Source organism: Hippichthys cyanospilos, chromosome 8, assembly GCF_059441005.1.
Source record: "Hippichthys cyanospilos isolate Australia breed blue-spotted pipefish chromosome 8, RoL_Hcya_1.0, whole genome shotgun sequence".
NCBI classification, from domain to species: Eukaryota; Metazoa; Chordata; class Actinopteri; order Syngnathiformes; family Syngnathidae; genus Hippichthys; species Hippichthys cyanospilos.
The window spans coordinates 16043949-16063417 of record NC_142376.1 but is presented as its reverse complement, the minus strand read 5'-3'; the positions used below and the strand labels follow the sequence as shown (position 1 = coordinate 16063417).

Sequence of the window (19469 nt, the reverse complement as noted above, 5' to 3'; positions counted from 1 at the left end):
ATTTGCAAGTACGTTGGAAGTACTTTCAAACTTTCATACTTGAAAAATATGGTGTTTTCAATCTAAAAATGTGTTTACCCCACATTGGCATCTACACGATTCCGTAAAATCCCTTTACGTTGATAATAATTTAATATATACTTTAATTTTATTTGACTACATGAGCACATCGCAGTAGTTCTAGATTTGGCTACGTGAGGTTTTTCTTTGTAACGGCTCAGCAATTCACTTTTGTATTTGGCTGTATTTAAATTGTGGATGTTTACTTCAAAGAACCATTTGTCTTTGAGCAAGGCATCTTACCTTCAGACGGGAGCATCACTTGAGCGTTGGTTTCAACTTGCGTGTAGTTGGTGCAATCGTAATTGAATGTTTGGGCTGGATGTGAGAGGACCATGTGACAAGTAGAGGTTGTCCCATGTGATGCGACTGATTCCTGGTGGACGGTGCTAGTCTGTTATGGCTCCTCCTGCCATAGTTGTTAGGCCGAGACGTAACGCTAGCGCAGGGGACCAGGAATAAGCCGACCAGCGTGCAATTTTCCGGAGTCCGTCGCGGAAGATGACAGATCTCACAATGTTCCTGGAAGAGGTCTCGACAATGCGCTCGACGTCGCCTCTTCTGCTGTGAAGGCTTCGACATTTCTTCCCGATTACCAACACCCCAAATGAACTCCGTCAGAGCAAGTAACGTTAGCAGAAGACCAAGGCGAGTGTCGAGGCCGCGCCCGGTGCAGCCGGAGAGGAACCCCCAAGAAAGAGGTAACCTCAGAATTGACCTGTGAAGCCTTAGCATAGTTCTGCCTTTAGAATAATACAGATGTGTACGTATATTTATTTAATTGCGGGGTGCGTTCGTCACTGTAGTTTCAGATCTACAAAATGTTGGTTGGCGTTTAAACGACAGGTACCATATACCAGGCGTATACGTCGGCTTGTAATGTCAGGAAACGCCGAGGCTTTTGTATTCCGCGTTAGCATTCAGGCCGCGCTTTGTTTTGCTGCATTTTTCCCCCTGCGTGGGCATTAATTAGACATTCCTTGTATGACCGATGTTGAGAAGTGTGTTTTCCCACCGACGAACGTTTGTTGTGACGGTAAAATGACGACCTTTCTGCGGAGGTTGCTTGCCTCACGAGTGTCAAACGTAGGAAATGGTACACAAAGTGGTTGTCGTAGCACTCAATGAACCCAACCGTACCAGATGCTATTATTAGCGGGTTTAGCTAACTAGTTGAGACCAAGTGTTTCCGTATCAAACTCTGTCATTTCAATGAAGGAATACAACTTTGGGATTTTATGTTTTACCTACTATGGTTTGACTTTAATTTACAATAACATTCGCTTACTGCGTAGTGTGGCGGAGTACGTGCCGCGATTGTTAAACGTAAACATTAGCTGGTTATGTTCACAAGTCTTATATTGTTATAGCTGAAATACGTTTGATAGAAACCTAGAGGCCATATTCGGCAGTAATATAGTAATTAGGTGCTAGTGGGTATCATTTCACGTCATCTCGGCTTGGCTGGTGTCATTATGTGATCTCATAAAATATATCGACGGCCATTTGTTGCCCATTAACCACTGTAACAAGGTATTTGCAGCTTGGATTTTGCAGTTTTAGAGCTGCTTTAACTGACCCTGATTATTGCACTGTTTTTTTGATGCTTACTGGCTCACTGGTAGAAGAGTCGTCTGCAACCAGAGCCACAATCAGAAAAGGCTTTGCATCTCCCTCCAGGGGTAGCCAACGACCTGCTTAGCATATAGCTCTGGGTGAATGCTCTATTTAGGCTTGATTGAATCCCCTTCTTGATGGGATCTGTATTGGTTTCTGGAGCACACCGAATAGGTAATTAAATCTTTGTGTACCTATGTTTCACTTTATTTTTGTTCTGTCAAATGTTAGCCCACTTGTCTTACGTTAAACATTTATATAAATGTTGTTCTACAAGTACTTTATATCTGCCCATATTAAGCAGTGCTCAAATTAGTTTTAAGCTTCTGATTCAAATTAACCATGAGTTAAATGGGCTAATACTGATTTTGATACCAATCACATGGCTTAGCTGCACATTGTCAAATCACATAAAAGCGCCACACAGCATGTTTATTTAGTTTGCTGCACGCCCATGCAGTGTTTCAGAAAGGGGGAGGGGATGTGACACTGCACTCAGACTTGTCTCTAGTTGGCTGCAGGCTGCAAAAGATGAGCTGCTGCATTTATCAACGTATGCCAATCATGTACTTTTCCACCAAAATCGGACAATGATGGTTTCTGGCCAATTAGTCGGAGCATCAATATTCACTGTCAATGCCTTGCACGTGTTGTTTAATCATTTGATTAAGCTGTATCTCTACCATTACCAGATGAGGACGTTCCTGCAGATATGGTTGCAGAAGAATCTGGTCCAGGAGCTCAGAACAGTCCATACCAACTTAGAAGAAAGTCTCTACCCAAGAGAACAGTGTGTCCGACAAAGACAAACATGGAGGTACAATCAGGAAAATGACTATGCATGCCTCTTAAGGATAGCTTTACTAATATTTTCTTTTATTTGTTCTCATAGGGTGCTTCCACTTCAACCACAGAAAACTTTGGTCACCGTCCCAAGCGACCTAGGGTTTCCGGCAAATGTCATGACATACCATGTAACTATAAACACTTCTTAAGTTTTTGTGTTGACATTTGAATGTGGCAAATATATATCTGGGGCAACTGATAATCCACAGATTTATGTTGTTTCCACTTGAACTTGATGTGAAATAAGTATGAAAGACCTCCTATTGTAATATGGAGAATTCAACAAGACAATAATATTAGTGTGTTGAGTGAAAAAAAGGAAGATGGTGTGATAACGTGAGAAACAGAACATACAATGTAGGATTTTCTGGGTTGTTTTGTTTTCTAGCATAAATGACGTTTTTCTACTCTTTAATTCACGCTCAAACATTGTCCAAATTTCCAACTGTGATAAATTAAACATTCTAAACCAAAACACCTGTAAGTAAAATGGGATCATATCATCTCCTTTCAGCAGCTCCAGCTGAGCAGTATTTGCAGGAGAAGCTTCCGGACGAGGTGGTACTAAAGATCTTCTCCTACCTATTGGAGCAGGACTTGTGCCGCTCAGCATGCGTGTGCAAGCGCTTCAGTGAGCTGGCAAATGACCCTATCCTTTGGTGAGTTTCTGATGGTGTTCAATCATTTAGGGCTCATTTTGATAGGATTTTTTGATATCGTGTGTGTTAAGAAAATATGTTTACCGGGTTTTGTTAATGTTTTAATCATTTGTGCACATGTTACTGCCACCATTTTTTACATTTGTAATATTGTTTTAAATAATAATTAAACTGAGTTGTTTTTGTTTTTGGGTACAGAGCCAACCCTAGTCTTTCATGGAAAATAGTTCTTGGTGGTATATCACCACATAATAGACAATTTGGGGAGTATTAATAAAATAGTCCCTGTGCACTATGCAACCCTATGCCTTGTGGCTGTCCTGAAACAATTACATATGTTGATTCAGGAAAAGACTGTACATGGAGGTTTTTGAGTACACACGGCCCATGATGCACCCAGAGGCAGGGAAGTTCTACCAAATTAATCCAGAAGAATATGAGCAGCCAAATCCCTGGAAGGAAAGTTTTCAGCAACTGGTATGGTATAATTTCATGATGTTTTTAAATCTTATTCTATTTTTGGTGAGTTTTTAAAAAAATTTTAATGTAGCATCGTAGAATGGTTTGTTTTTTAAATTGACATCCATTTTCTTTTTCATTGCATCTGTTGCAACATTTGGTACAGCGACCTAATCTGAAAATTTTCAGTGATCGAATCAACTGAAACTGTTGAGGTGTTTCACCTCATCCAGTAGTCAAAGTTGGATCTACTGGCTCAAAACAGAACATACTGTGAAAGAAATGGCAGATGTCTTTTTTTTTCTTCTTATCTCTTGAAACATTTTGTCTCTCTTGTGATGCATTAAGTTGTCTGTGTTTTAATGGCGAACGTCACATGAAAGGGCAATGCCATCGGCCATAACTGTGACCTTCTATTTACAGGATATTAGAGGCACATTGTTTAATTTGAGTTCCTTTGGGTTATATTAAACTTCAAGGTTTCCTTGAATACAAACATTTCTGAAATATTTTCATGACAGCTGTACCCTCACTCAATCTTAATACTGGCATATCTCGACAATGTCTGTTAGAATTCCTCATGCCATAAATGGCTAACCGTGTGATTTTATTTTATTTTGTATTTTTTTGCAGTATAAAGGTGCTCATGTTAAGCCAGGTTTTGCGGAACACTTCTACAGCAATCCTGCAAGGTACAAAGGGAGAGATAACATGTTTGTAAGTGACTTCACTTCAAATTTTCTCGTTTCTTTTCTGTATGCAGCAATTTATCTGACCCCTTTGCCCCCCCCCCCCCCCCCCCCCCCCCCCCCCCCCAGTACTATGACACCATAGAGGATGCCCTTGGAGGGGGCCAGGAGCCCCACTTTGACGGCCTCATATTCGTTCACACGGGTATTTACACGGATGAGTGGATCTACATTGAGTCGCCTATCACAATGATTGGTGCAGGTATGTGTACCTTTTCACTTTTTATTTTTTGTGACTGCACTCCAGTTTGACATGTCTTCTCTGTAGCTCCTGGAAAAGTGGCAGAGAAAGTCATCATTGAGAATACCAGAGACTCTACTTTTGTCTTCATGGAAGGTTCAGAAGACGCTTATGTCGGATACATGACCATAAGGGTGAGTTTGCTTTCTTTATTTATTGTCATGTTTCCTTAACTCAAAGACAAGGTGGCAATCTAGACTCATGTGTCCCCTGTAGTTCAATCCTGACGATAAATCCGCCCAGCACCATAATGCACACCATTGCTTGGAAATTACTGTCAACTGCAGCCCAATTATTGACCACTGCATCATACGCAGCACATGTACAGGTAATTAAACCTTCAGCTACTTATTTCTGCTTTGTGTGTGCTTATACAATAATACACTTTGGTGTGAAACAATGCGTCGTCTTCTTTTTTTTTTTCTGCCCCAGTGGGGTCGGCAGTGTGTGTTAGTGGCCAGGGTGCTTGTCCCACAATCAAGCACTGCAACATCAGTGACTGTGAAAATGTTGGACTTTACATCACTGACCATGCACAGGTACAATGTGCCCTCATTCACACAAGTCAAGGAATGAATTTCTCTGTAAACTGTTTATTGTCTTTACAGGGAATATATGAGGACAATGAGATCTCAAACAATGCCCTGGCTGGTATCTGGGTGAAAAATCATGGCAACCCGATCATCAGAAGGAATCACATTCACCATGGCAGAGATGTCGGTGTTTTTACTTTTGACCACGGCATGGTAAGTTAGACATTTTCAAACAACATAGTCTCCTGCCATTTTCTAATGCTCATTTTACCTCTGAAAACTGTTGTGGCCACAGGACTCGCAGTATTAAAAAACTATTATTCCCAAAAGAAATGTTTGAAGTCCCAAAATTTGTGCAATTAAAAAGGACAAAGTAAGTTAAAGTTTGAAACTGCATTCATAAGACGTGAGCAAAAACCAACAACAGTTAACAAATGTCACAGTAAAATGTATTAAAATAGAATGAACTTACATGTAGTATCCATCGTCATCATCTTCATATCGCAACCACTGATAAAACAGTACATTTTGGTGGAAAAGTTTGCTTTTTACTTTGAGTGTTTATTTAATGTCAATGTGTCTATTTTGTTTCCCTTGCGCTTCTGAAGCAATTTATTTTCGCCTCTTTACTTTCTGGCTCATTGTTACCTGATTTTTGTATTATTTGTTTCAAGAATCGATGTAAATACAAACAAATCCATTGTGCAATTTTTTTGTGAAATAATTCTAAATGGTTTAAAAATTTGGCCCACAACTTGATGATCAGGAAAAATGTTTTTCCTCCTGAAGATAAACCATTATAGAACCACTGCACCTTCCAAACTCATTTAAGCTTACAGGCCACACGGAGGAAAATCTATTCCCAAGTGAGCCGGACCGATAAAATCATGGTATATACAGTATTTATATAACTTTAAAACAACAACTTCAAATTGATTATTCTTTCTTAATACTGTCCAAAATAAAATAAGAACAACATCACTATTATTAATACAATATTAACATTGCTATTAATCATAAAAGATTCCAAGTTTTTCATTTATAAAAAAAAACAAACAAAAAAAACAGCTAATTTGTACTTTTTACAAAATCAACTCGCAGGCAGATTAAGTCATTTGTGGGCCAGAACCGGGCCATGGCCTGTATGTTTGACACCGCTGAGCCAGAGGCTATATCGGTCAACTGAAACAAGCTTAAATTATTATCTACGCAGAGCCAAAAGACCGTAAGCAGCATTATGTTTCATGCTGATGAAACTCGCTGCAAATTCCCCCGACAGCTCCTACAGCAAATTAATATGGTTGGCTTGACACAAGGAATAATGTTAGCTAACTTAGCATAAACTTAAGACAGGCTTATGTTGCCTAGCTAGCTAGGACTTCATCTACCGCCCTCATTTCTTGCTGCTTTATATGTACTGGGCTGGAATAACTTTCTCACTTTTAGTCCATTCAAAATAATATTTTTAACTTGTTGTCAGCTAAACTTAACAATTTCTTGGAGGGATCCTCATCATCTGCGCTCCTTTGCACGCTCACGGAATTAAAATCAATGCATGCAATGAAAAACCAGTAGACGCAATTACCATATTAATCAGCTACGTGCGCATTGTTTATGTGAAGGGAATACAGTAGCAATGAGTTAATATACTAAATAGTATGTGGCATGTGTGCTCTGACATGACTCTATCTTGCAATGCGGCTGCTTGTAAAAGGAAGCCAGACAATGCTTCAAAATAAAATGTGAGATATCAAGTAATGTAAGAAACGAACGGCATTGGGACTATTTTATTTTATATCCCGGAAGCATGGTTGTGACAACGATCTCATTGTCATCTACTTGATCATTACGTTATGGCGTGAGGCCCACCCCATGAGCAGCATTTATATAAACAAAGATGTGTTCTTTTCTCGTGTCACATTTTTTTTCTCCACAAGATCAAAACAAAGATGGTGGGTGAAGTGGTTAAAAAAAAAAAAAAAGGTAAATCAAGTTTTGTTGAATGAAAGAGTAGACGGACGATGATTAATATTTTGTGACGCATGTCGATTTGAAAGTTTGCGTCACAGTAAAAAACTATGCGTCTGGTACGCAGGGAAAGGAGAGTACTACATTACCCCGCTGTGGTTGCCCAAGTCAAATTTCTGGTCTGTTTCCAGGGTTACTTTGAGAGCTGCAACATCCATAGGAACCGCATCGCTGGGTTTGAGGTGAAGGCGTACGCCAACCCCACAGTGGTGCGCTGTGAGATCCATCATGGCCAGACGGGGGGCATCTACGTGCATGAGAAGGGCCGCGGACAGTTCATTGAAAATAAGATTTATGCAAATAACTTTGCTGGCGTGTGGATCACCTCTAACAGCGACCCCACAATACGGTCAGTATGGCTACTCAGTTCAAATGTTTTACATATCTACTTTGTATTACATACTGACATTTAATGTGTTTTAACACAGGGGAAATGCTATATTTAACGGCAACCAAGGTGGAGTGTATATTTTTGGTGATGGCCGAGGTCTCATTGAAGGAAATGACATCTATGGGAATGCCTTGGCTGGGATACAGATCCGGACAAATAGCTGCCCTATTGTCAGACACAACAAGATTCACGACGGTCAGCATGGCGGCATTTATGTGGTAAGATAAAAAATTGACTAAATCCACCAGAGCCTCTGCATTTGTATCTTGCATTTAATTTTTTGAGGCTCATGCATTGTTTTTTACATTGCACAGCATGAGAAAGGACAAGGTGTTATTGAGGAGAATGAGGTGTACAGCAACACGCTGGCTGGAGTGTGGGTCACAACGGGCAGCACGCCGGTACTGCGGAGGAACAGGATACACAGCGGCAAGCAGGTAGCCCTATAACACACTTATACAGCCTTTCCGATGTGTTTTTAAGTCTTCGATTTGAAGATTTTAAAAATAAAGTCAAGGCTTTAAAAGGTTTGATTCAGTGGAGCGTATGCTTTGAATCATAAGGATTTTGTAAAGGTGTGACAATATTGAGGTTCATCACCGCTGATTCTGACAGGTCGGGGTATACTTTTACGACAACGGCCATGGCGTTTTGGAAGACAATGACATATACAATCACATGTATTCTGGAGTTCAAATACGGTATGTATGAAGATAAATGCTTCTGCTGAAATGTGTTGTGGAAGTGAGCCTGTGTCCCAACTGTCCCCTTCCTCCCATAGAACTGGCAGCAATCCCAAGATCAGACGAAACAAAATATGGGGAGGTCAGAATGGCGGCATTTTGGTTTACAACTCAGGTGAGAAGGGAACTTTTTATTTAATGGTATGACCCAAAATTTGCTTGGAGCTGAATCTTTCTATTTTTTCAGGCTTAGGCTTTATTGAGGACAATGAGATCTTTGATAATGCTATGGCAGGAGTATGGATTAAGACAGACAGCAACCCCACCTTGCGAAGGAATAAGATCCATGATGGAAGAGATGGCGGAATCTGTATATTTAATGGAGGAAGAGGTAACTGCGTTGACATGAATCACTATAGTATAGTTGGACGTTACGGTAAAGCATGGCTGGTAGGGCTGCACAATTATGTCCAAAATAATAATCACAATTATTTGGGTCAATATTGAAATCACGATTATCCATCATGTTTGCTCAAACATGTCTATTTATTGCTGTAGTAGCAGTATATGAACAAGGCTTGATACTTATAAATAACAATAAACTAAAATAAAGTAAATCATAATACAAATGGCAAAAACACACAGGGCAACAATAGCTAACTATTGGGGGTCAAATAAAGTCAACACCATTTCACAAATAAGATATTTGGGTGAGAAAAGCAGAAGTTGAGTTGATACATGCAGAGCTGTGCCAAAAATATTTGTTTATTGAAAAGAGCTAAATTTCACCTAAATATATATAATTAATGTTACAACTAAGCAGGGTGCTTTTGTTTTCAAATAATTTTGACAGGAAAATCATTTTTTTAATTATATGTATAATCCACATCAAACTATTGTGGCGTCTCGCACATTACCCATACAACACAGTGAGTTTGTATTTTTTTTTTTTTAACTCACCAAAAGTTACATGCACCTGGAGCGCAGGCTTTAGTTGGTATGACGACGTCGTCTGTCTCACACCTCTGCTCTTTGCTATGTGTCAAGACATTCGCAGCTTTTGCAATTAGATCACATTCCGATCATATTGCAAATGCAATTCATCTGTTGGACCCTAATCTTTGTAAGAAATGTAGAAATTATACTGAAAATTTCTTTGACACAAGGCTGCCATTGTTTAGATTTTTTTAATTTTTTTTTTTTATGTAATATATTTCCTACCTGGACAGTTAAAAGGAATAGCTGGTTTGGTATTTTCAAAAGTATGTAAATTGAAATGTATGTCTTTCTTCTTTATAGGTTTGCTTGAGGAAAATGACATATTCAGAAATGCCCAAGCCGGTGTCCTCATCAGCACCAACAGTCACCCCGTCTTGAGGAAAAATAGAATATTTGACGGCTTTGCCGCTGGTCAGTTCATGTGAACTTCAGGATCCAGTGTAATCACTGAGACATAACTTAAGACAATATATATCTTTGTTTTCACCAGGTATCGAGATCACCAATCATGCCACAGCAACATTAGAAGGCAATCAAATCTTCAATAATCGCTTCGGAGGTCTTTTTCTAGCATCTGGTGTCAACGTGACAATGAAAGGTACAAGCTTGGCCTGACCAACTTTCACGATCAACTGTGATCAAATGACAACTGGTCATCTTTACTATCCTGCAGATAACAAAATAATGAACAATCAAGATGCCATTGAAAAGGCTGTGAGCAGAGGTCAGTGCCTGTACAAGATTTCAAGTTACACCAGCTATCCAATGCACGATTTTTACAGGTAATTTCCTGTTAAGAGAAAGCGATAACGATGTCACCCACTGTTTTTGTTTTGTTGATTTTTCACGGCTCCCATTTGGCTCGCCACAGGTGCCACACCTGTAACACAACAGACCGCAACGCCATCTGTGTGAACTGCATTAAGAAGTGCCACCAAGGACACGATGTGGAGTTCATCAGACATGATCGGTCAGTGTGTCCACCCAACACGTTTTTTCACCTTGAAACACCTCACACACTCACGTCATTGTATTAAATTAGCTATTTTTAGCTACAATATAAAGCAAATTCTTGTCTTACTGACTTGCCAGCTTTTAGTCACAAGCTGTATTGTAACTGTACAGACAAATGCACGCACACACACACACACACATATATATATATATATATATATATATATATATATATATATATATATAGGGTCTACATAACATTAATAACATTTAAACTCTCTCTGAAACATACTAATTTGCAAAATTTACAAGGTTAGTCATGACTCGTGACCCAACCTCAGGTCAAGGTGTCACACTGAATTGGATTTCCCCTTAGGTTCAAACCTGTGGTATGACCACACTATCATTTTAACTTCTATAGTTGACTAGCTAAATCATTCAGTTGGTGTGATTTTCATTCTTTTCCCATCTCGCCACACGTAGGTTCTTCTGTGACTGCGGTGCAGGGACGCTGTCAAATCCTTGCACATTAGCCGGAGAGCCAACACATGACACAGACACCCTCTACGATTCTGCGCCTCCTATAGAGTCCAATACGCTGCAGCACAACTGAGCCCCAGACCACGAGTCCAGTCACGCCTCAACAGTTACGGAAGCTTGGGACTGCAGTGATGGAAAAGGAAGCCCAAATTTAAATAAGTTAAAGACAGACTCTCACAGAGCATTAACGAAAAAAAAAAAAGACGACGTAAAACATGCGTAGCTTTTCTGGCCCTTATATGTAGAGGGGTTTTGGGCATGTCAAATTGTCCATTGATGCTAACTGGGGGAGTGGGCCATGTGGTTTGGAGGTGAGGAGGGGGAAAAAAAAAAAAAAAAAGTCATGTAGGAACATGGCTGACACGCTGGTTCTTCACAATGCTTCCATTGCTGAGTGACCGGGCTGCTCATACAGTACGTATGAGAATATATGAGCTAGCACTTCCACATCCCCCAACATCAAACTCAACTGTTCATTTTATTTTAATGCTTTTTGTGTAGTTTTGTATTTTCATGCAAAAATCTTACTGTACTTGAATGTCTTTATTTTATTAAATGTGTTTTTTTTTTGTTTTATTATACACCCCCGAATCGCTGTAATTATACTCATGTCGCAGTATCTAACTTCTTTCTGTGAAAGAGATTTGAGAAATGAGAGGGAAACACTAAGCAGTTTCTCCTGCAACACTGGCTGGCGCATTTGCAACACACAAAGACTGAAATGTACTTCCACAAGACGTGTCTGTGTATATGACAGATTTTAATGTCTTCACAGTCCAGATGTTCGATCCCAGCTACTTATTTGTATAGTTTCCGAACTGTTTCAAGTGCGAGTAAAGGTCTGAAAATGGCTAGCACTGAAAGAGTTCAATTAGATGAAATGAGTTACGTCTATAACAAGTTTTTTTTGGAGTGTGTAAATGTTGCTTAAAGCACCCTATTTGGCGACAAAGTCTATGTTTTTGTATTGACCAATAAATGGCTGACATTTATTGCAGTGAAGTGAGAGGCATTTACGGGACCAAAGGTCCCAATTTTTACACTTAACAGCTTCATTGAGTCCCAGACTTCCAAGTCTTGTGAATTACTTTTCAGTTTTTTTGCCACATTTGTCAATGTTGCAGGAAAACCCAATAGGCTTTTGCTCCATTGAAGCTGAGACCAGTATCTACATACAGCACTATATAATTTCATTATCCCTCCCCAATTCATGTGTACTGGTGATTGTGGGTTCTAATTCAGACTGAAATGTATGCATGTATCATAACATCTAGACTTAATATATTGTGAAGTATTCAATAACCGTTATGTAGGCACTAGCTTGAATTAAAAGGGTTTACTTTCCTAGGTGAACATTGTCCTTTTTAAAAAAAAAATAAACTTTATTAGATCACAACAGTAGTGTTTTTTTTCCCCTCGTACAGAATTATCGAAGAACACGCTAACACTTGACCCTTCAAACTGGTCAAGTGATTGGTTTTATAAATGTGAACACTGTCTCAAATCTTAATGTCAGAAAAATGACATTACTGCAGATGAAAATGTGATCAATGCACCAACGGAGGGCTGTGTAACGCGAGTTTGGGGTTGTCTTGAAATACAGTGACATAAGTGGCCCAGTGTGTGTGAAAGAAAAAAAAAACCCATTCCAAATTACATGGTTTTGATCATCTGCACAAGTGCAGTAAAGTGGCCCTTGTCCTGTGTGGTGTCTTCAGCAAACTGGCAGAGCTTCCTGTGAAGCGTAGAGAGAGAAGACACTAATTAATTTTAAGAAGAAAAAATGATATCGATACATCACATTCATAAGAACATACTTGAAGAGTCGAAGGCTGATAGTGCTCTTCTCAAACTCTCTGGCCTTTCTGTGTCCTGACTGGATGACCTCTTCCGGTAGGCTGGCAAGTCGAGCAGCATTGAAGCCATAGCTCTTGGGACACGCCCCAGAAATGAACTTGTAGAGGAACGTGATGGTCTCTTGGCTTGGATCCTCACATTCGTTTTCCACCATGCACGCCTGAATGTGATTCATTGCAGATAATATACCTCAATTACATGCACGTGATTGAAATTTACGGTACGACTGCATGTCGCAGTGGACGCTCACCATGTGACCGAGGCGCACGGCTGGATTGTTGGAATAGTCCTCTACCAGAGAGTGGTAGTGTGTGGAGAAGAGTGTGCGGCAGCAGATCTTTTCAGCAAGTTCCTTCACAACAGCGCAGGCGATGGCTGTGCCATCATAGGTGGCCGTGCCCCTACCTGCCCACACGCAGTTCACAACTGAACGGTTACACAAATGCCTGCCGACATTAACGCACCGTGACGAGTGAACGTGTACCTAATTCATCAAGAAGCACAAGTGAGTGTTTGGTGGCATGATGTAGAATACACGCAGTCTCGCTCAACTCAACGAAGAAGGTGCTCTCTCCTTAATTGGACAAGATGATTCAATCAAACTCATCCGGGAGGAGGGGAGAAAACACGTTCCGTTTTCGCTACTTTACCAGCCATGATGCGATCCGAAGCGCCGAGCCGAGTGAAGACTCGATCGACTGGCGTCAGGCGCAGACTTTCAGCAGGAACAAAGCAACCCAGCTGAGCCAGCACAATCACAAGTCCACACTGCAGCAAAGCACACATAGATCATTTATTCATTGTCAGGCAACAACACGGCTGCCCTGAGTGTCCCACCTGTCTCATAAGAGTAGACTTTCCGCCCATGTTGGGCCCCGTGACCAGGACACACGAGGCATTATTCTTTTGCTCATCGCCACCTGGGCAGCCGATGTAGATGTCATTAGGGATGAAGTCGTCTCCAAAAAATGTCTTGGTAACACACGGGTGCCGAGAACCGACGAGCTCAAGGAAGGGCGTTACTTTCTCATCGCCATCTGGGAGAACGACCCGCGGCCTAGTCATGGGTCCATCTCCCCCCTGGCTGTAGCGTGTTAAGGCCAACAGGACGTCTGAAAACAAATTGCAGTTGGGTTAGTTTAAAAAAAAAAAAAAAGTTCATCATTGCAGTCAAATCTCGTACATGAGTGTAAATCCGTGTTTGCAGAATATAAAATAAGCAACAAAACAAATCAATTTATATCTATCGCTGGGCGACCACATTATCACTTGGCTTTGACTGAAAGTAACTTCACAGCTGTTAAGGCGGTGCTTCTCAATTATACTATTACAAACCCCCCTTAGAAGAGAGAAAACTTTTTGCGCCCCCACACCCCAACTTGTCATGCCGACTGTAAACGAGATTATTGTCTTTCACATGGCAAAACACAGCCCTTTTCCCTGGGGTCACCCACACCCCTCCTGAATCGCTTCGCCCCGCACCACACTATTTAAGAAGGACTGTGTTAAGGTACCATTAATGGCTCACCCGTTGAGAGTTTTATATCTTAGTTGAAAGCGGACGTGGCAAAAGGCTAAAAAAGCTCAATCGGATTTTTGACATCCATCGTCATCAATGGCAGTGAGTGAGTTAATGAAATAAACGTTCATACCGAGCACAGCCATGCATTCCACCGCAGTCTTCCAGTCGCCGTAGTTCTTGTCAAAGTTGTAGAAGAGCCTCCTCATGCAGTCTTTCAGGGCAGCATCTCTCTTCTCCTCAAATCCTTGCAACTCGTTAAACAGCTGCTCAGACTCGGCCGTCACATAACGCTTACAGCCTTTCTTTGTCGACTTCACCTCATACTCCTGAGGAATGTTCCTCTCCGAGACGCTGTCCGGCACCTCCATCTGAAAGCGATTTCGCCCGGTGCCCCAGTACGCCATGCTCTTGCAACCGATTCTCTTTTTCTGTCGGTCCAGATAGTCGCATAGTTTTCGACTGCAATTCTGGATGCCCGTTAGAGCCTGGTCATACTCTGGGTCAAAGCCCTCCTTAGGAGTAATGACACCGGTGTTACGTGCTTTTTGGTGGTCAAAGGCCTTTGCCCAGCGCTTGAGTTCGGCAGAAAGGTCAGGAAAGAGACCCCCCTTGTCCCCCTTAAGACTGACCACTTGGCAGAGTAACTTGGACTGAAAGCCACCGGTGACCGATGCGAAAAGATCGATGATCTCCTGCATTATTTGGAAACCTTCGAGTGCCGAGAGGAAGTCTGCTATTTTCCTCTTGCTGTAGGTGACCTCCTCGTAGAGAACCGCCCTGCTGTCCGGGTGGTCCTGACCCTTCAGTGGTGTGCCAATGCTGTGAATTTTACTCAGGAGGCGCTCCAAATCTGGGAGCTTCTTAAGCAAGTCAGAAACTTCGGGCACTTGCGCTTGAGCAGCCATCAGGTCTTCCAGCGCATCCAGCCTGTCCCTGATGGATTCCGGGTTACAGAGAGGAGCACACAGCCACTGCTTGAGCAGCCGCTTGCCAAAGGGGCTGGAGCAGGTGTCTAACCGCTCTAGCAGCGTTCCCTCTGTACCTCCGGAGCCATTCTGAAATATCTCAAGATTGGCCAGAGTCACTCCATCCATGACCATGCGCTGCCGAGTCTGAGCAAAAAAACTTTGCCGTCCGCCGGCTTTCTCCATTTCAACATCGACTGGGATGTACTCTTCAAAGTTGCCCATGGAAAGCAGCTCCTGGTCCACAAGACACTTCTTCAAGTAGTAGATGCAGCCACCCAATGACGAGAGTGCCAGTTCGTAGCCCTCCTTGGGGGTAAGACAGAGCGAATCGTGCTTGGATGTCATTTTTTTAAGAACGGCAGGTAGAAAACTTCTCCCCGTCCCCTGGTCCTCGCCTGCAATCTCTCGAAAGTAATCTTCCTCTGAGAGGTGTTTCAGAGTCTTCTGAGCATCCCAGAACTGAGTGCTTGCATTCAGTCCCTCCTGCAGTGCTGAGGACAGAGAAGCCTTGAGTATTTTGCGCGTTTCAATGGATGGGTTCCCCTTTTCAAACAGCACTTCAGCGGGTGCAAAATGAGCGATTAGGGTGCGCAGACGTGAACAGTGCCGGTCGTCTGGAAATTGGCCAACGTGGAAGACGCCAACGGAGGTATCGACAAAGCAGACTCCGTAGGTGCGGCAACAGCCACCCTTTCCTTCATCTTCGGGTTTCTCCTTTAAACTTAGCAGAAACTTGCTCTGACTCTCAGCAGGAGTACCGTCCAGCACGCTGTAGGTTCTGGTGCCTCGCGTTATGATCCTGCACACTTCTCTTTTCACGACACGGTCAAACTTGGTGGGCTTGAGCAGAGTCTTACATCGCGCTTCCATCATCTCTGGGGTTTCAGTCTGCTCCACACGTGCCACCTTGTAGCCCTTTTGGACCAGGCTGTCTGAGAAGCGACCAAAGCCGATTTCCGGAAAGCCAGAGTGCGCCCATGTCCCTTTCATAAAAGTCAGACCAAGCTCATTCACTCCGATCACAGCATCCATGTGGTAGAGCTCGTAGAACTTTCCAACCTTATAGAAAATGACCGTGTCGAACATCTGTGATTTGATAAGCCACCACTGACGCATACCAGGAGTGTTTCGGTTGTTGAAGTCTTCTGGCACATAAAGCGTGGTAGGATCATATCCTTCATCCGTCACTTTCCGCCTTTTAGCATCTTTCCTCTGATGATCCTTCAACCACTCAAGCTTCTCGTGGTCCCAAATTGTGGATCCTCCACTTGTGCTTGATGCGGTGGCCTGGCTCTCAAAGCTGTCAGGGGCTAAAAAGGCAGATAAACGGGACTTGGTGTCAACAGATATAGATGCTCGAGGTCGTTTTGATGCACTGGAAGGAGTACTGCTTATCTTTGGCTTTGCCGTGGCAGGCTTCTCCACGGCACGTTTACGCTTTACAGGCTTAACCGGGCTTTCCGCTTCTGACTCCTGAGTGCTCTCTGCTTCTTCGACCTCGCTGCTCACCGTGGCTTCCTCGTCTTCATCCTCACTGCTGCTTGCAGCTTGCTCTGGTTTGAATTCGTCATCAGATTCCTCACTATCTGAGGCCACGATTATGCGACGGCGCTTGGCTTTTTGCCCTTTGGACGAGGTTGAATGTGGATTGACCTTGGATGACTTAAATTCCTCATTTTCCTCATCGCTGACCTCATCGTCACTCAATGTTGATTTATCCAGCTGATATTAATAAAAAAAAATACACATTATTAAACTTTTAGACATGATGGCTGTTGGTCTATTTAAAACCAATTGGAAAATAAAATGACCGTATTTTCACAGCCATAAGGCACATTCAAAAGTCTTCAATCATTGCCAAAATCAACGAGGCGTCTTACGAGGTGTGTCGTACTGTATGTGTGGACTAAGTTCCAAAATCTGTAAATGTTGCTGAGTGACGCTCGACTGAAAACATTTCCTGCCGACACGCTGCTTGTATATATATATATATATATAAAAAAAAAGAAGACCTTATAGAGGACAGGATGCAGACGTTAAAGGGAGAAGAGTGGGTGTGAAAGCAGAAACTTAAGGCATGCCCCCAGTTATACAGTGGCGATGTGTGTGTTGGGCAAAACATTGGTTTGGATACAGAGTAAAACCTTTGAAAATGAAAGCTATAAAGAGACATGCTTGTGAAACACAGTTTAAACTGCAAGCTAAAATGCAAAAATAAATGCATGCCAAAGAATTGAAAATCAGAAATTTTCAAGGAAGCCTGTCTTGGCGCTTTCATTTTATAAAACGGCACTATTTATTAATCCGGGAAAGGACTACTGTAGCGCAGCAACTTCCAGCAGATTCCAAGGAAAAGCTGGCCCTTTATGCTTTTACTGCAGCAAAAACAAGAAATAAATAAAAAGGCAACAAAAAGATCCAGCCCAACCACATCACCAACATAGACGAGGTGCCGCTCACGTCTGATGTCCCAATGAGACACACTGTAGAAAAAAAGAGGGACCAACACGGTGGCAATATGCACAAGAGGCCACAAGAAATCGCCCTTCGCTGCTGTCATCGTTTCTGAGGAGCCACACGGCAAGGAGACGGACTCTTACATTGACGAGAGAGAACATGGTGTGTTAGATGCAAAACTTGCAGAGTTGTTCATATTGGATACAGAAGATGGAAGACTTTGATGGCTTTTTGGATGTTGACTGATCAAAAGTCACGTGAGTACAGTAAATACTGTAGTAAAGTAAAACCAAATACAGTTTTGCTCTTGCTGCCTTTTTAAAAAACATTTGACAGCGTGCATGCATGCTGCCAGATGTTTTAGGCTTATGCCTAAGTATTTAGTGCCTTTTTTGTGTGTGTGTTTAAGACAGAAAAAGTACCCTCAGTGAGACTGTGCCTTTAAATATGGTGCGCCTTTTGACCATGAAAATACAGTAATTCAATTACATCACCTCCATTTCTTCTTCCTCCTCATCTTCTTCCTCATCAGATGGATCCATACAGAGCGGCATCTTTAAGCGTTTTTCTGGGGTATCAAACAAGACTTTGTCTGCAAGCTCCATTGCATGGCGGATTTCAGGCCTTCCACTGAAAAACAATCCTCCCGTTTTAGCATCACTACTGTCAGAACCTGCAACAAAAATAAAATGAGAAAAAGACGTCCCACATCAATGACAATTATCTTGCTTAGCAAGAATACCAAGATTCATAAAATATTAATATTCTAGTTATTTCTGACCTTGGTATGCTCTGACGTTTTTGGTGCTGACCCATCCCCGTGTGGGCGGGTCATCAAAAAAATGGACATGTAAGCGCTGGGCCCTACCACGACCACGCATCTGCTGTCCTGTCAGAGGTTGAGGCACCACCATGCATGGCCACCATGGGTGCCCCTCCAGCTTTGTCCAAACAAGTGAACCAGCAGTAAACGAGCATGTGGAGTTACTGAAAGCAAAACAAAAAAATCAGACCTCTGGCAATTGAGTGTGAATCACTGTAAAAATGAAGATGCCATATTCCTAAATATGATCAATAACTAAGGCCCTGCGGCACGCTTGTAAAACATAACCTCGCTTACAACATCCATTAGCAATTGCGCACAGTGCATGCAAAAGCTTATCAGGAATGGCACAGGATCAACACAAAAAAACATGATTAACTCACTCATGTTTTGATGTTGAAACCTTGTCACCGAACAGCTTGTTGAATCCTCTTTTAGAATTCTTTGGGGTACTTTCTGACTTGATTTTGGTAGCCTTGCTACGAGGTAGTTTAGCTTCTTCTTTCGGAAACGAATTGGACTTGTTGACGGAGGACGGAACGTCTGCCTCTGCCGGGTGAGAACTGGGCTTCGGCTTGGACACCGGTGGTGGAGATTTGGAGAAGAAATTGAAAAGTGAGCTTTGCTTCGACATTGTTGGTAATAAATTTAAGCTACTGCTAACTTCAGCTTGCTACTCCGTAAACACGCAGCATGAGCCGCCTATCTTCGCGGGAATCAAGCGCGCGTCAGCAAGTGGGTTGGGCGACAACATTGTCACCCAATGACAAACGAGTATTGGAGAAATGGTGTATCACGTGATACAAACATCACCGTGATCTCTCAATGACGTAGCTGAATCACCGAACCAAGAGCGCCTTGCTTGATTCAGTGGTCACAAACGGGAAATGCAAGCACGGCGTCTTTTTATTTGTCGCCTGCAAAAAGTCTACAAACTAAATACGACTCGGGGGTTTTCAGTTCTTGTCCTCGAGGGCTGGTTGGTGTCCTGAATGTTTTTGTTTAGGTTTCAAACTTCGGGCCGGTATCTTGCATATTTTTGTCGATCTTTCTCTCTCAAACACACCTGGGTCAAGTGATTAG

The 19469-nt window shown here is 42.2% G+C and overlaps 2 protein-coding genes across 3 annotated transcripts; one reads left to right on the top strand and one right to left on the bottom strand.

Moving 5' to 3' along the window:
• The first annotated feature begins 383 nt into the window (after nt 1–383).
• fbxo11a (F-box protein 11a) lies at nt 384–12155 on the top strand. Of its 2 annotated transcripts, none has more exons than XR_015866352.1 (22): nt 384–761; nt 2370–2494; nt 2570–2651; nt 3038–3182; nt 3530–3659; nt 4275–4358; nt 4460–4592; nt 4659–4765; nt 4848–4959; nt 5064–5170; nt 5240–5377; nt 7324–7541; nt 7621–7801; nt 7898–8020; nt 8199–8284; nt 8365–8441; nt 8514–8657; nt 9566–9676; nt 9756–9863; nt 9939–9989; nt 10137–10235; nt 10703–12155. XR_015866352.1 is itself a non-coding variant. In XM_088420986.1 (22 exons), exons 1-22 carry the CDS (start codon nt 668–670, stop codon nt 10830–10832), a joined length of 2643 nt encoding a protein of 880 aa, XP_088277112.1. In that variant the 5' UTR covers nt 388–667; the 3' UTR covers nt 10833–12155. The 2 variants fall into 2 exon arrangements, 1 of the variants encoding a protein (XP_088277112.1); XM_088420986.1 differs by having other exon boundaries at nt 388–761; nt 9939–10047.
• On the bottom strand, nt 8794–19079 carry msh6 (mutS homolog 6 (E. coli)). The gene is made up of 10 exons (XM_088420985.1): nt 18770–19079; nt 18345–18550; nt 18058–18236; nt 14269–16828; nt 13454–13728; nt 13267–13384; nt 13101–13190; nt 12867–13021; nt 12577–12776; nt 8794–12494 (listed from the first exon to the last, which is right to left on the bottom strand). Exons 1-10 carry the CDS (start codon nt 19018–19020, stop codon nt 12413–12415), a joined length of 4116 nt encoding a protein of 1371 aa, XP_088277111.1. The 5' UTR covers nt 19021–19079; the 3' UTR covers nt 8794–12412.
• Nucleotides 19080–19469: the final 390 nt, after the last annotated feature.

Excerpts from the sequence above, each read along its gene's own strand:
- msh6 (XM_088420985.1), bottom strand. The coding sequence starts at position 19,020 with ATGTCGAAGCAAAGCTCACTTTTCAATTTCTTCTCCAAATCTCCACCA. Across the intron at positions 16,829-18,057 it reads AGGAGGAAGAAGAAATGGAG|CTGGATAAATCAACATTGAG; the intron begins GTGATGTAATTG and ends TATTAATATCAG. Across the intron at positions 13,022-13,100 it reads TGTGCTTCTTGATGAATTAG|GTAGGGGCACGGCCACCTAT; the intron begins GTACACGTTCAC and ends GCGTGTGGGCAG.
- fbxo11a (XM_088420986.1), top strand. The coding sequence starts at position 668 with ATGAACTCCGTCAGAGCAAGTAACGTTAGCAGAAGACCAAGGCGAGTG. Across the intron at positions 3,183-3,529 it reads GCAAATGACCCTATCCTTTG|GAAAAGACTGTACATGGAGG; the intron begins GTGAGTTTCTGA and ends ATGTTGATTCAG. Across the intron at positions 4,766-4,847 it reads TCGGATACATGACCATAAGG|TTCAATCCTGACGATAAATC; the intron begins GTGAGTTTGCTT and ends TGTCCCCTGTAG.